Source organism: Callionymus lyra, chromosome 2, assembly GCF_982586985.1.
Source record: "Callionymus lyra chromosome 2, fCalLyr1.hap1.1, whole genome shotgun sequence".
NCBI lineage: Eukaryota > Metazoa > Chordata > Actinopteri > Syngnathiformes > Callionymidae > Callionymus > Callionymus lyra.
The window spans coordinates 37410798-37423769 of NC_141819.1; the positions used below are offsets into that span (position 1 = coordinate 37410798).

Consider the following 12972-nt stretch of genomic DNA (forward strand, 5'->3'; position numbering starts at 1 on the left):
CCTTCAGAGCTTCTGAGAACGGGTGAGGATGTTTCTGCTGCCGTAGATAAGACTCTTGCTTCCTCTCGGACAGGTCAGTACAGGACAGCTGACGTGTTGACAAGGGCCACTTGATAATACTTATTAAATAAAACATCAAAACTTCATATTTTTATCTTATAATAAAAGTATAAATATATGAGATGGTGGCATTTTAATTAAATAACGCTAAATAAAATGTCTTTCTTTATAAATGTCATAAAGTTAAATATCATGGAAGTTGCCTCAAGAGAAGTCTGAGTTTTCCATAATAATGAAAACAGATTTCCAGAGAAAATTGTTGTTTTTCAAAAATCTGGTGAATTAAATATTATAAAGTTAATACATAGATGAACATGACGAATATTGCACGATAAGTCTACCTAAATAACTTATTTTCCATTAAATAAACCTTATTTTCCTTTACCTAATTTTAATTTAAACACGTGATTCTGGTGATTTCGTCACTTCCTGCACCATCATCTGATCCACACTTGATCTTATTTCAACACACAATTGAGCAACAGCTCACTTGAGGCAAGACTTTGCCGCTTTCAAGTTCACCAGTCAACAGTCTGGACAAGTCAATTGTTGAGGGTTAAACTCCACCAAAACTCCCCTCCATGTCTGGACCCCCCCCTCTCTGAGTCGACTCCGCCCACTTCTCCTGCTGCTCCGCGCTGCGCCGCTCCTCACACAAGCGCACCAGCGGGACGGTGCTGCTGCTCCATCAGATCACTCGGACCCCCAAAAAAACTCACTACTTAAAGTTGGATAAACCTGGACGCACATTTTTATCCATCTTTTCAAGGTGAGATTTAAACTTTTTTTTTGTTCTCCCTGCATCTCTGTGTAGTTTTGGGATGAAACCTAAAACTCAGTTTGTAAGAGAAATGACTAAAAAACACATACTTGTATATTAATAATGATACTCGACAAATGAAAAAATATCAGATAATGATAAATAAAAGCAATTAAAAAGGATGAAAAAAGATTCCCACATTCACACAAGCCTCCAGACAAAGTTCAAATGCATCAGTGTCACGTTTACGAGCGCTGAAAATGAAAAGTTGTGGGAAGAAACTTTGTGTCCAATGCGATAAAAATTACTTCTTTTTTTTTGGTCCAGTAACAACAAAGACAGTTAAACTTACACAGCAGTAAAACAGATGTCAAACACATACTCATGTCTGCAGAAAGTATATCATCTTCCCAGTAATACTACTGTGACAAAAAGAGTCAACAACTTGACTTAACAATGGAGCAACACAGTATATGTAACTAAGATGTACAACCAGCACAACTAGAAAAACAACCACAGTAGAATAAAAATAAAATAAAAATGTAACATCCAATGCATAATGCTCCTACCCAGGTGCAAAACAAATAGACTCAGGGACTCATTCATTCCTCGGGCTATTAAATTGTACAATTCTGAGTTTGGGGGCAGGAGTGGAGTGAGAGTATCTGGATGTTCTGTTCTATGTTAGTCTTTGTATCTTTGTCTTTGTTGTTTTTCATTGACCTATGTTCTTTATCTTTAGACTTAGATTGTGTCATCTTGTTCTTTTTCTCTTTATGTTCTTCTTCTTGTTTTATTTTTATTTATTATGTTTTATTGTTTATGAAAAATTAGTGGCTATTGGAAAAAAACAATTTCCCGAAGGAGACCTCCTGAGGGATCAATAAAGTTGTACCTTACCTTACCTTACCTTATAAGGGAATGAGAATCAGTGCATTTAAATAAAGATCTAAATAATCAAGTAATTTTTTTTTTTCCCTTGTGTTGAGCTGTGCATCTTGCATTACTTTGTCTATATATTTTACTATGCATATGTCTTTGCTTATAAATATTATAAATATGTTTATACATATAGTAAAAAAGTATCACAACTCGTAACCCATCTATAGAAGTTGGTGTGTCTGATCCTAATGTCTTATAGACTCACAAATCACACAATAATTTCTTTAAAAAAAATAACATGTAGACATCTCAGTGAAGGTTTCAGGGGGCCGGGCAACTTGATCAGATCAAGAGAAAGGGGGCGCAGGGGGCGCACACCTCCATGAAAATTCAAGCAGGTCCATTTGAATTAAATTCAAACCATAAACCATAGAGATTCAGCTTCTTTTGTTAATTGTAAGGGGGTTCAAGGAGGGAAGAAGACCCCCTAAGAATCCAAATACATCCAATTCAGATCAAATTTAGACAATATGTATAAGACATAATACATTAGAAATACTATACTATTTTAGCTGCTTACGTTCATTTTACGAGGGGCAGTAGACCCCCATTAAAATCCCAATATGTCTAATGAAATGTATCCCGTATTTATTTATTTTAAATAAAGGTTACTTCAATCATTTCAGCTCGTTTCGGAAATTAATCCCATAATCCGCCTGAATTTACACACTTCTCTACGGTGGCCCAGAAGTGCAAATCAAACGTGACACAAAAGAACAGTTTCCTGAAACAAATGTAAAATAATAGGACATTTAAATGGGAAAGTTTGAATTTCTTTCAGAGTTTGTACATTTGTTAGGTGAAGTTGTACTTTTTTTTGTACTTCTATTACACTTTGCTCCTTTCTCCTCTCCTCTCGAATTAATGGAACTAAACTTAAACTTACTTTTTATACCCGGTATTTCTGCTAGTGGCTCATATATATATATGTACACAATTAAAAAATAAATAGTATAAAATACCAATCCTATAAGCAGTTACATATTATCCTCATTCATTTTGACACAAAGACAAGATTCTTTAGAAACCCTTCCAAGAGATTAAACCAACGATTGTCATGTCAAGTAAAGCCAGCATGTTGTTTATGGAGCGAGTTGTTGTTTCAGTTGTCTCTCAGTTGTCTGACATGAAACCTAATCTTCCCGGCAGCACAGTTACCCTCCAGCAGCAGTTTGTCATTACACCGACCACAAGCCTGGTCAGACCCAGCTTTGATTTTTTTATCACCCGGCATTGTAATGACTGCACTTTCATGACATCATGTGTGTGTGCGTGTGTGTGTGTGTGTGTGTGATTTGAATCCAGAGTGAGTAGAAGCTTGTGGAGTCGCTTGTAATAGAGACCAACAGGTGTGTGGGACTCGTTACAAGTCGTTGATGAGTGAGACTCGCTGACAGCCCAGCAGGGAGGCCCAGTACCACACACACACACACACACACACACACACACACACACGTATCACAGAACAAACATGCAGATGATCAATAACACGCCTGCTTTGGTAATTACAACAATCCAATAACAAGCGCTGATGTTATGTATGTTACATGTCAAGCCCTGATTCAAGGCTTCCTTTCCTGTCGTAATGATTTCTATAACATCGACTTAATGATCGTGGAATTTTTTCTTTTTTTTTTTACCCAAGTTCAACATTCCAGTGAGCAGCACCTTGTGTGACCCCCGGGTGTCATTGACGCACCCAGAGGGGTCAGCAGCAGAGGTGTGAGCTCCGGGTCTGGGTGCTGTGTTTGCTTTCACACAGCTGGCTCGAACCTGGTGTTTCAGCCACACATGGTGACACAACAAGCACTCTCGCTGCCAAATGGTTGCCGCTCAAATGAGATCAAACATGTTGAACCAGGGGCCAAAATGTTGTTGTCTAAGTCATTTAATGTGGCCCCCACATAGATTCATGTTGATATTATGCTTAAGATAAGATAAGGAACAGAGATGATGGATGTCAACAACAAAAGTACAAGTGATGTTGGAAGAAAGGAATTTGTTTGGCGGAGAAGAATAAACACCAAGATAATTTTGTTTGGCGCACGATAAAAGACAGTGTAATTGAGTTTGACACCTGAGAGGGATTGGTTATAATTTATAATAAAATAAAAAACAGAATGTACAGTGGTCAGGTCGAGCAGTCGAGTATTTGTGTTGTGCGTATAAAGAAATATCTTAAACAATGATGTTGATGAAAGCAACTGTTGTGTGGCTGCTGGGATTGGTTTACGTAACACGATACAACCGGTTTGTGCCAGCTGTCATTAAAAAAAAACATATTTTTACTCCCTAGTTTAACCCCTACTATATTTGGGAAAAGAAAGATACGTACATAAATCAAATTTGTCTTTGAAGGAAAAGTCTTTAAAAATGTTCCACCACAGTCAACCTATTTGTTTTACTTTTACTTTATGTCAAATTTAAAAACTCTACTTTCATACACTGACTGGTTTCTTAACGTTCATTTAGATTTTAAAAATTGTATTGACATTGGATATCACAACAAGACGGGGTGGGTGGTGTCCCTAAATGAGTCCAAATTCAAAATAAAGTAAAGAAAAGTTGGATTGGTTACTTTTGCATGAAGTAACTGATTGTGTTTCCACTGTGGTTGAAAAATTAAAATGCTTTTTAATTATCATTTTGTTTACATAGAGAAAAGTCTGACAAAGTTGAACTAAAGCAGTATATGTGTATATATAATGTGTATGAAGCAATAATAATAAATTAAACCTTTAAACTTAAAACTGAACATATACATGGGAAGATATGACATAATCGGGTGATATATTTAAAAGAAAAATGTGTAAATAGAAAATGTGTAAAGAATGCAAATAATCAACACGACAATATGATTAAATACAACAAAAAAAAAATCCTGAAAATAGTTAATTCATTTTAAAAATCTTATTGGTCGACCCAACGTGGTCCAGGAAGTGAGACTGCAAGAGTCACTAGCAGTGTTTCCGTCCAAACACAATGAACATTTTTCCAAAACTCTAGTCTTGCAACGCTGAAATAACTGAAAAGATGAAAGCGAGCAGAAGGAGATGTGTTTATACACCAGATGGGAACAGATAAAGAAGTCAACACAGATCAGACGGAGGAAGCCGGAGCCTCAGAGGAAAGATGTTTTCTGAAGCATGACCATATTTTCTTGCCTGCAGAGGAAGTGAGTTTTGGTGGGACTGGAGCGGACGGTTGAGAGAGAGTTGAAAATGTGCTCTTATCTTGTGTGTTTGTTCACCTGGTTAGTGAGTGAAGGACAAGTGTTGGTCTCCAGTTTGTAGAAAACTAATGTGTAGTGTAGATGTGAGGTGGGTACAGGAGAGGAAATATACTCAGGAATGAGGAAGGAGACGGAATTAGAGGATGTTTAGGGGAAAGAACACAGAGGAAGAAGAAAACATGGTTCCAATCAACGCAGAGGTCGACACTGTTTAATGGTCATAATGGAGAGAAACACTGAAGACACACACACACACACACACACACACACACACACATACACACACACACGCACGCACGCACACACACACACACACACGCGCACACACACACGCATGCACACACGCACACACACACGCACACATACACACACACGCACACACAAGGCTCCTATTAGACTGTGGTTAGTGTGATTCATATCCAGCAGGACTGTACATGGTGACATGGAAATATTTCATTGAGATTAAAGTAACGTGATGTACGACCACACACTTGAAGTTGAACAAAGACTTTTCTGTTCTAGAATGACTGAAGCTGTTACAAGCGTCCAAAACCAAGAACTAACCTGCTATATTCAGATGTCACAAGAACCTGAACTACGATAAGTGTCACGATACAGAGGAAAACGATACGATATATATATATATACTTGACTCTGGTGTTGCAGAATTTACAGACCATACGACTTTTGATGAAGTAGTAACTTGGTTTAGTTTGTTTTGAAACAAAAACATGTCCAAACATCAGCTTTAAAAACTGCTGGAGTCGAATGTATCCTCTTGTTCACAGTCATCGCCAGGCATTTGCGGAGTTCATTGTTACTTTAACTGCGGTGGAAGTAATGGCTGCTGCCACCTAGTGGCTGGAAGTTTAAATTCAACACAATAATGAACCAACGCCGTCAATATTCGTTTGTTAATTGTACATTTAAATAATATTTAATTATTACATACGCACTTCACATAGAAACCATAACAGAACTATGATCAAATCTAAAATCAGATTTTAAAGAAAAACTGTAATCAATTCAGCGCTGTTGAATATCATTATGTTATTATGTGTTTGTCTTACACCATTGTATTTCAAGTCTATTAACTTTCTATTTTTTGTTTCACATGGTGGTTAAAATAAAGAGTTAATACACACATTTATAAATGCATAAATATATGAAGTATTACTATTATTAGGTTAAATGTGTCAAAAACATTTTGTATCTTATATTATTTTTTCATGTTTTTAATGAATAACATGTATTAATTTGATATTGTTATTTAAACATATGTTCGCTTTCACCTAAAGTACTATAATCATTGTTTAAACACTGACTCCAAGATGAAATAATCTTCGAGTCAGAAACACGACGCGCCCTGGCGTCCACTTGGGTCTCGCTTGACCTTTGCACAGAGGGGCGCACCAGTTTGGGGGCAAACGTAGAGACGAGGGATTAGAGGATTAACGGTGGTGTGACCCGGCGGGTCATTGCTGGTTCTTCTCCTGCATGAGGATGTTATTATTGAGATTATAAATCTAATTACGTTGTATATCAAACCCAAGTGTAGAGAGCCAAATCCAAACATCAAATTATTTGATGTGTCCCGCCGGATGATGATCGAAGTACTAAACATTTTCGACTGATTAAAACTCTTTATTTTGGCCCCTTTAGTCCATGAGCTTGACACCTTTGGCGTATATATCATAACATATGTTCTAATTTTACATTTTAAGTGTTAAAACTTTGAATTTGTTTATTTAAATGTTGTATTGTTAAGCATTTCATTATTATTTTTGTATAATAATTAATAATTTGTATAATTAATTATTTAATTTGTTTTTATTGAAGAAAGATTTATTTTAATCATTTTTAATTGAAAGATTTAATGTCTTTTATGTATATTAAAATGCAACATTTTGAACATTTTTCATAATGAATTATTTCTATACAATTGAATATAAAAATCAATTTTTTTTTAAACTTTTAAATTAAATATAAAATGTTGATATAATAGTGGCAGCTATATATACATGATTGGCTGAAAGTTGGATCAAGTAGCTCGGTACTATTTCATGTTGTCTGGCTGAACTGATAAACCTCCATATGTCCATCAAACACATATGAATAAATATTCAAAGATGATAAAAAGTTATGTTCAGTGTAATTTGACTGTCCTTGATTGACTTGTTAATCACTTTAATTCCTAAAACATTTTGACGAAATGGACTAAAAATCAGCCGAAAACCCGCATTTTAGATTTGTGTGTGAGTGTTTCTCTCTGTGTTTGATTTGAAGCTCATTGTTGAAGTCATATTCATGGAACTATTAAATCTGACGACCATAATGGCTCCGGTTTCTTACCGAGGTTTATATGTTTCCTCTCTGAGGGGAAAAACTTTTTTCCTTCTTCTTACTCTGCCTCGATTGTGAAGCTTTAGGGTTCGCTCCAGACCATTTGTATGACACCTGATACGACCCACGGGGGTCTTTACCAGGCCCTGATGTAGATGGAGTGTGGGTCACGGTGTTTGGCATAGATAAGGCCGAGGCCTCCGTCTGAGCTGTAGTCCAACGTCTCTAACAGGATTAACAGCAGAGTCAGACGGTAATTAAAGACCCCATGTGTACTCCTGTAATCCCAGAGGTTATCAACCAGACCCTCGCTCTCAAACTGAGTAAAGAACCTTGTATTTCTCACAGAAACAGTTGACCTCTTAAAAGGGGTCTTAAACGTGTGGCCTGTACAGGAACAGCAAGAGACTCCATCTTTGTTCAATGACGAATGGTTTTGAAATAAATATTATCACATGAAATGCTACAATTTATATAACTCTGGTTATATTGTTCAGACGAAACAGATTTATAAAATAAAATAACACATTTGTGATCGTCCATTGTTGATCCTTAATGTGTATCTTAAAAAATAATTGCCTCTTTATTTGTAAACGACTTTATCGATCCTAGACCGAGAAAAAAACACCACATGGTCTTGTGTCGTAAGTGGCTAGCATGACCGCTAATGTATTAATCATCAGTGATGAATCCTGGATCTTTATGATCCCAAATAAACCGAACCACTCCCATGATGCTTTGCCAACAATTCACAAATATGGATCACTATAAACCATACAAGTTCAATGGTTTATTAGGAAACACATTCTTTTTGGACTACAACAGAGATATTTCAGTGAATTTTGTTAAAAATGGGAATATTAATTCTGAACTATTATAGGCCAACATTTTGCTGAGCGATATCATTTTCTTTTTGTAAAATGAGTAATGAATATATTGTTTGTAAACACAGTGTTGTTCTCAAGAGGCCTGGTTGAGTGGTTGAGTATTAGAAATGTGCGTTTAATAGTCAACCTGACCCCTAAAATCCTATAACATTTTGAAACAACTTCCCTTCACGTATTAACATACTCTTTTTAGAGATTCAGAATATGATCACCCTATGTTAATCCAACCTGGAAGTGCAGGAAGCCGCAGTTCTTTGAGTGTCCACCTGAGGCTGGCTCCAGAAAGACAAGAAGTCATGTACATATCCAGCTAAAAAATACTCTTTAAAGCAAAGAAAAAACATATTTAGCCAAAACATTTATCCAGGTTTTTAAATGGCTTGGGTCACGGACAACAACAACAAGCATTGTACATTTTTCTGTATGGTTTCCATTTTGACTAAGTCCCCATTAATCGTTTTCCTAAATGTGCACTATAACTGACACATTGAGGTCTAGTAGCTGCTGTAGCTTCAAGCTAAACGGGTGTAGATGGCAAAAGGCGTGTATATATCTTTTAATGCATCATTTGTGTAGTTTTATTTTCATTATTTTAGATTCCGTTTATTTGTCCATGTGTTTGTTTTCCTTCACCAAACAAATGTGTAATCTTCCTCTTATCTTATCTTCCTCTGGCATCTTTACAGGTCACTTCTTCAACATGAACATGTGAAGAGCCACATAAAATAACTTGGTTGGACAGATTTGCCCACAGTACACATGTGCTCTAATGTTTTCAAGTCTCTTTTTTTAATGTATATCGTGAAGTTTGTCTTTTGTTTCGATCTGTTCAACATGAGTTAATAGTTAGAAGTCAGATACTTTTTTAGACCATGAAGTTTCTCTACTTGGGTTCTTAAAATGGTCTGATCCAACCCCCCCCCTCGTCTTTCAGCTGGCGCTGTAGTCTGCCAGCTCGCTGTAACAAATAATTTCCTTCAGTTGGGTTCGTGGGAACCTGGTAAAGATCGCGGTGGACGGATGTCGTCCCAGATTTGACATCACACCTTCTGCGCTCTGGTCCCCCCGGTGCCTCCAACATGGCTTCCATCTCGGCTGGTATGTGGCGTGCTTCCTCCCAGATGCCCCGCTTGAAACACCAGCCCGGGGAGGTGGAACCGTGGTCGGCAGCAAATTACAAGGACTGCTTTGGTCCTGACGCAACCCTCATCCCATGAGCAAGTCATTAATGGAACCAGCCGGAGTTCAGCATGTGTGGGAGGCGAGTCCATGTTTTGGCTGCTGTGGAAGAGAAGCTATTTAAGAGCAGCAGAGGTCCTGGCTGCCTTTGGCTATCAAAATATCTTAGAGCTGATGATCCATCTCTCTGCTGGCAAACATCTGCTCCGAGCTCTGGCCGGATTATTACTCCAGGCCTTCATTCATGAGTTCCTTTGTACACACAATTATTCTCAGAGGTATGGAAAGTATGTCAGAGTCATCAGAAGATAAGATTAGTGAAATGTTTTTGTTCTTTCAGCTTTAAATTAATTATTTTTTATTAATTTAATTCAATACATTCTATATTGAATAGTTGATTTTTGTTTTTGTTTTTGTTAAAAATTTAGTTTTTATTCATAAAGTATAATACTCAAATTCCAATTATTCCAACAGCAATGTTCAATATTCAATTGGTCTTGGTCTTGGTCTTGGTCTTGGTCTTGGTCTCGGTCTCGGTCTCGGTCTTGGTCTCTGTCTTGGTCTCGGTTCGGTCTTGTCTTGGACTTGGTCTTGTCTTACTTGTATCACATTTCTTCACAAAATATTATATAAATGTGTTTTATTTTGAATTTTATGTAACTTTTATTTTTTAATTTGGATAAAGAACCAAAATGTTTTTTAATATTCCTTTAAATCTTTTTGAGGGTCCATCACAAAAATGCCCAAAACAGGCATAAGTCCTAAAACAAAAACCCTAGTCCTATTAAAAAAAATAATAATAAAAATATACCATAAATAAAAATGTAATTTTATACTTTATCTTTGACCTCATGGGGGCCACATAAATAAATTCAAAGAGCCCCATTGACCCAGGTCTGGTCTAGACACATCCTGGACTGTGTCTCGGCTTAACGGTTAATATTTACTACTTCATTCATCAAACCTGAAATGTTGCTTGTTTGGAACCAATCATTTTAACTTAAACTGCACCATAATCAAAGCGAGTTTTGAGTCTTATCTGTCGGGTCAGACTCGTCTCCAGACAGAGGTGACCCTGATGAAAGAGCTTCATCTTCAGTGTTGTTGTGAAAGTAAGATGAACTCTGAGTGACCCAGCGGTCAGACAGGGAAGGTCGTCACAGACACAGGACTCTTTAAGTTGCTGTCTTAATTCAGGCTGGTTCCAGACCAGCGGGCCTTCGGAACGTGGAGTCTAAAAGAACGTTTTAAAGCATGGTATAAAATGAGGAGCTGACACTCTGCTTTAACATCCCAATCCTGGTTTTACAGCAACTCTTTGTCCTGTTTTTTGTTTTCACAGGATGGTCCAATATTGTAGCCGCAGAGTTCCAGAGTGCAGCTGGAATTGGACCTATTCCTGATCCGTGGAGCGAGCCAAAACCCAAAGAAGTCAGTGAAACCAGGCGACCTGACCACATGAAGTTCTGCTTCCAGGCACGACTGCACAGTGTTCTCCTCAATTTGTGACAGCTTAATGTGGCCTGCTATGAATAACAACAATGGACTGAGATCGGGGCAGAACCCGGCTCACACTTGACAAACATTTCTGCCTGAATCCTCCGCTTTGATCGGAACGTTCAACCCCGACCCGAACCGCCATCTTACGAAAATTGTCAAAGCGTCCCTGACGATGAATCTTCAGGAGAAGCTCTCGGGCCTCAAGGGCCTCGTCACGCACTCTCAGGGCAAACGGCGCCACAAACCGGACCTGACCACGGACATGATCAGCCCTCCTCAGGGCGACTTCCGGCACACCATGCACGTGGGCCGGGGCGGCGACGTGTTCGGGGACACCTCCTTCCTCAGCAACCACGGCGGACCGGCCAACGGGAACAACGGAGAGACCGACTCTGTGTCCAGCCCTGACAGCAGGCTGGGATCCTTCTTCTCCAGGACGCTCCGCCACATCAGGAGGACCTCGGACAACCGACCGAGGGAGCCGTCCAAGGATCTGTCGCCGCCGCCTCCCGCCGTTTCTCCCATCATCAAGAACGCCATCTCCCTGCCAAAGCTGGATGTGGATCTGCCCAATGGGAGTCCCACCACCAAAGTGCTCTTCCCCAGTACTCAGAACTCACCAGAGGAGAGGAAAAGCTCTTACGGTGAGTGTTTTTTTGTTTTTACCAAATTTGAAATCAAAGCTTATGTAATAATTCTGGCTGTACCTCAAACCAATCTTATGTGGTACACTCAAAAAACCTGTCCGCTCAAAAAACGGTCAACTACCAAGCTGCACCGCGAGTCTTCATAGTAGTACTCATGGAGGCTTTGTGGTAATACTCCACGAGGATCTGTGGTATCACTCTGAAAAGCTTTATAGTATTATTATGGAATGCTCCGTAGTATTACCTTGCGAGGCTCCAGTAGTATTACTCTGTGAGGCTCCGTAGTATTACTCTTCGATTCTCTGTAGTATTACTCTGTGAGGCTCCGTAGTATTACTCTGCGATTCTCTGTTGTACTACTTTGCGATGCTAAGTAGTATTTCTCCGCAAGGTTCCATAGTATTACTCATGGAGGCTTTGTGGTATTACTCTGCAAGGCTTTATAGTATTATGTCAGGATGCTCCGTAGTATTACTCCGGAGGCTCCAGTAGCATTACTCTGTGAAGCTACGTAGTATTGCAAGGTTCCATAGTAGTTCTCATGGAGGCTTTGTGGTATTACTCTGGGAGGCTCTGTGGTATTATTCTGTAAGGCTTTATAATATTATGTCAGGATGCTACGTAGTATTACTCCGCGAGGTTCCAATAGTATTACTCTGCAAGGCTTTATAGTATTATTTCAGGATGCTCTGTAGTATTACTCTGCGATTCTCTGTAGTATTACTCCGCAATGTTCCATAGTATTACTCATTGAGGCTTTGTATTACTCTGCTAGTCTACATAGTAATATTCCACTAGGCTCTGTGGTATTACTGTGTAAAGCTTTCTAATATTTCTCCACGAGTAGACTAAATCTGTATCGTAAAGAATACAGTACAGGGATTTACTAAATAAAGTGGCACACTTTTATTAAAAAGTACAACATACTTCCAGTGTATCCTGTATTAAATGATAACCTTGATGAGATGATATCTAATCAAGTACCATAGAGTGCAGGGAGGTGAAGGCAGGAAGTATCTAAAACATGTGGACGAATCACTTTGAAATCTTTCGAAGCAAAGAGCAGAGTTTTATTGATGTTTCAAAGTCACAGTTACACACTATCGATGGGCGGGTAAGTATGTCGCCTCTCAGCATGCTACCGTCATGTCCTGTGTGTGTTCGACTTGTTGAAAGAACATTCAAACTATTTTAATAATTAAAGTAGGTTTCTATTTTTGTTTGTGGCCAAGAGGCAACACAAGGAATACCACAAACACATTTGTTTTAAGGCTTAATTTGATTTAACGCTCCGTCTACGTTTATAGTAAGAATCTTAATGAAACATCCAACAGTCTGATCTCAGGACCCTTTCTATCGCCAGAGAAAAACATTCTTCTCTCAACCGTAGTTTAACTACCAGAATTCTCACAAACACCAAAT

At 38.4% G+C, this 12972-nt stretch overlaps 1 protein-coding gene across 1 annotated transcript in view; it reads left to right on the forward strand.

The window, feature by feature from the left end:
• cdc42ep1a (CDC42 effector protein (Rho GTPase binding) 1a) overlaps positions 1–12972 on the forward strand; it is an 18494-nt gene continuing 5522 nt past the window's right edge. The window contains exons 1-2 of the mRNA XM_087784978.1: positions 1–829; positions 10746–11547. Of these exons, the coding sequence (XP_087641104.1) occupies positions 11076–11547 (472 nt within the window). The 5' untranslated portion in view covers positions 1–829; positions 10746–11075. The remainder of the gene's footprint in view (positions 830–10745; positions 11548–12972) is intronic.